This window comes from Clinocottus analis, unplaced genomic scaffold, assembly GCF_023055335.1.
Source record: "Clinocottus analis isolate CAN_PGR_092001 unplaced genomic scaffold, fCliAna1.0.p SCAF_16, whole genome shotgun sequence".
In the NCBI taxonomy this organism is placed as follows: domain Eukaryota; kingdom Metazoa; phylum Chordata; class Actinopteri; order Perciformes; family Cottidae; genus Clinocottus; species Clinocottus analis.
This window is the reverse complement of record NW_027175887.1, coordinates 17,655,928-17,658,427: the sequence shown is the minus strand read 5'-3', so window position 1 is coordinate 17,658,427 and position 2,500 is coordinate 17,655,928. Positions and strand designations below refer to the sequence as shown.

Below are 2,500 nucleotides of genomic sequence, written 5' to 3'. Positions count from 1 at the left end.
TTCCTCGTTTTTTCGTCATTTCTCCCTCGTTTCTTCTCATTTCTTCCTCGTTTCTTCCTCAGAATTGGATGAATGAATTCCTCTCCTGGAATCCGTCCGACTTCTGTGGCATCGACTCGCTCTGCGTCCCCAGGACGAGTCTGTGGATCCCCGACGTCGCCATCAAGGAGGAGTACGAGCCGCTCGCCGCAGTAAAGACGGAAAGGATTAAAGTCTGAAATAACTGGACATAACTTTCCTTTTTTTATTAATTGTTTCGTAAGAAACACTTTTAAGAATATAATAAAACAAAAAAATAAGAATACAATAACCAAATAAAAAAAAGTAAATAAGACTATAATAAAATAAATGTAAATAAGAATATTAAGAATTCCAAAAATGTAATGAGATTATGAATAGAAATGTAAAGTACAGGTCTGGCCCGTGTGTGTTGCTGGAGATGAGATGTCCGGCGGTCTGATCCCGTCTCCTTGCAGTGCCTCTGACTCCGGCGGCATCCATAACAGCCAGATGGTCAACCTGTTCTTTCCAGGCTCGGTGCTAGCCACCACGCGGCAGCGCCTCACCTCCACCTGCCACCTCAACCTCAAGCTGTTCCCCTTCGACACGCAGCGCTGCAACATCACCTTCATGTCCATGACCTCCAACGGTACGCACACCCCCTGCTAGTGCTGCGGCTAGTGCTGCGGCTAGTGCTGCGGCTAGTGCTGCGGCTGGTGCTAACTTTCCTTTATTCCTCTTTTTTTTAATTTAATCGCTTAGTGAAAAACCTTTTAAATGATAATTTTCTTTTACATTATTATTTAAATATTTCTTATTTAGTTCTCAGTAGAACTGCAGCTAGCAGGGAGCTATCAGTAGCGTTAGCTTGCCACAGCGGTGCGCTAGCAGCAGCGTTAGCTTGCTACAGCGCGGACACCCGCCGAAGGTAGTAGCGGCTTGTAACCCGACTTTTACTATATTTCTCTCCGCACAGTGAAGACCTTGACTCTGTATGTTCTCCTCACAGGAAAGTCCATAATTCTGGGGTCGTACCTCAACGCACACCAGTTGACCAACATCTCTGAGCAGTTCATGGTGACGCGGGGAGAATGGGATCTCGAGAAATTGGAAATAAGGGAGTTTGATGCCGCCGGAGTTAAAACCGGACTCGTTTACACCGTAAGAACGTATTCGTGACATTGGATGACAGCGTGTGTGTGTGTGTGTTTTTAAACATATTTCCTCCCGCCCCCCGTTTCAGATCACGATCACCAGGAAGCCGATGCTCTACGTGATCATCTTCATCGTGCCGCTGTTCTACTTCGTGCTGCTGGACGTGGCCTCCTTCTTCATCAACGAGGCGCGCGGGGAGAAGCTGAGCTTCAAGGTCACGGTGCTGCTGTCCATCTCCGTGCTGCTGCTGATCCTGAAGGACCTGCTGCCCTCCACCGAGTCCAGCCTGCCCATGATCGGTGAGCTTCGACCTCTGCTGGCTTGGCCCCTCGGGGCTTCCGTAGGATCCTCCGCGAGCGTCAAACATGTCGTGTTGTCTCTGCTTCTCCTCCGGCAGCCATGTACTGCACCGGGGTGTTCGCGCTGGTGGGCCTCAGCTTGCTGGAGGCCATGCTGGTCAGCTTCCTGATCGACCTGGACGGCTACTGCAGCTCCGCTAAAGCTAACGATGGCGCCCGGGAGGACGTCCAGCTGGAGGTCGACCTCCACAGCGGTGCGTTGTTTGAGTCCGCTCGCACATTGAAATTCCTCGTAGAAACATATGCAGGTGAATTGTGAAATAGTTTAGGGAGTTGTGGTTTTTGCTTTCGAGCTGGGTGGCATTAGCACTACTCCTCTGGTTGTATAGAAGTCTATGCTCCATGTGTTAAAGCTTCATTCTCTCTCCTGACCACCAGGGGGCGACTCCTCTGGTTGTATAGAAGTCTATGCTTCATGTGTTAAAGCTGCATTCTCTCTCCTGACCACCAGGGGGCGACTCCTCTGGTTGTATAGAAGTCTATGCTTCATGTGTTAAAGCTGCATTCTCTCTCCTGACCACCAGGGGGCGACTCCTCTGGTTGTATAGAAGTCTATGCTTCATGTGTTAAAGCTGCATTCTCTCTCCTGACCACCAGGGGGCGACTCCTCTGGTTGTATAGAAGTCTATGCTTCTTGTGTTAAAGCTGCATTCTCTCTCCTGACCACCAGGGGGCGACTCCTCTGGTTGTATAGAAGTCTTTGCTTCATGTGTTAAAGCTGCATTCTCTCTCCTGACCACCAGGGGGCGACTCCTCTGGTTGTATAGAAGTCTTTGCTTCATGTGTTAAAGCTGCATTCTCTCTCCTGACCACCAGGGGGTGACTCCTCTGGTTGTATAGAAGTCTTTGCTTCATGTGTTAAAGCCCCCCCCCCCTCCTCTCTCACAGAGATTGACGGAGCCGAAGGGGCTCCGGAGAAAAGCTCGCCCCCTGGGGTTCGACTCGACGACCTGCTGAAACTGATCCTGGAGGAAGTGAAGACGGCG

At 50.1% G+C, this 2,500-nt stretch overlaps 1 protein-coding gene across 1 annotated transcript in view; it reads left to right on the top strand.

Moving 5' to 3' along the window:
- Nucleotides 1-2,500, top strand: part of LOC137786504 (5-hydroxytryptamine receptor 3A-like) — a 5,269-nt gene that overhangs the window by 2,249 nt on the left and 520 nt on the right. Inside the window, exons 4-9 of the mRNA XM_068578414.1 lie at nt 63-172; nt 477-649; nt 1,010-1,161; nt 1,244-1,454; nt 1,553-1,708; nt 2,403-2,500. The exon at nt 2,403-2,500 is cut by the window's right edge and continues 520 nt beyond it. Coding sequence (XP_068434515.1) covers nt 63-172; nt 477-649; nt 1,010-1,161; nt 1,244-1,454; nt 1,553-1,708; nt 2,403-2,500 — 900 coding nt within the window. The remainder of the gene's footprint in view (nt 1-62; nt 173-476; nt 650-1,009; nt 1,162-1,243; nt 1,455-1,552; nt 1,709-2,402) is intronic.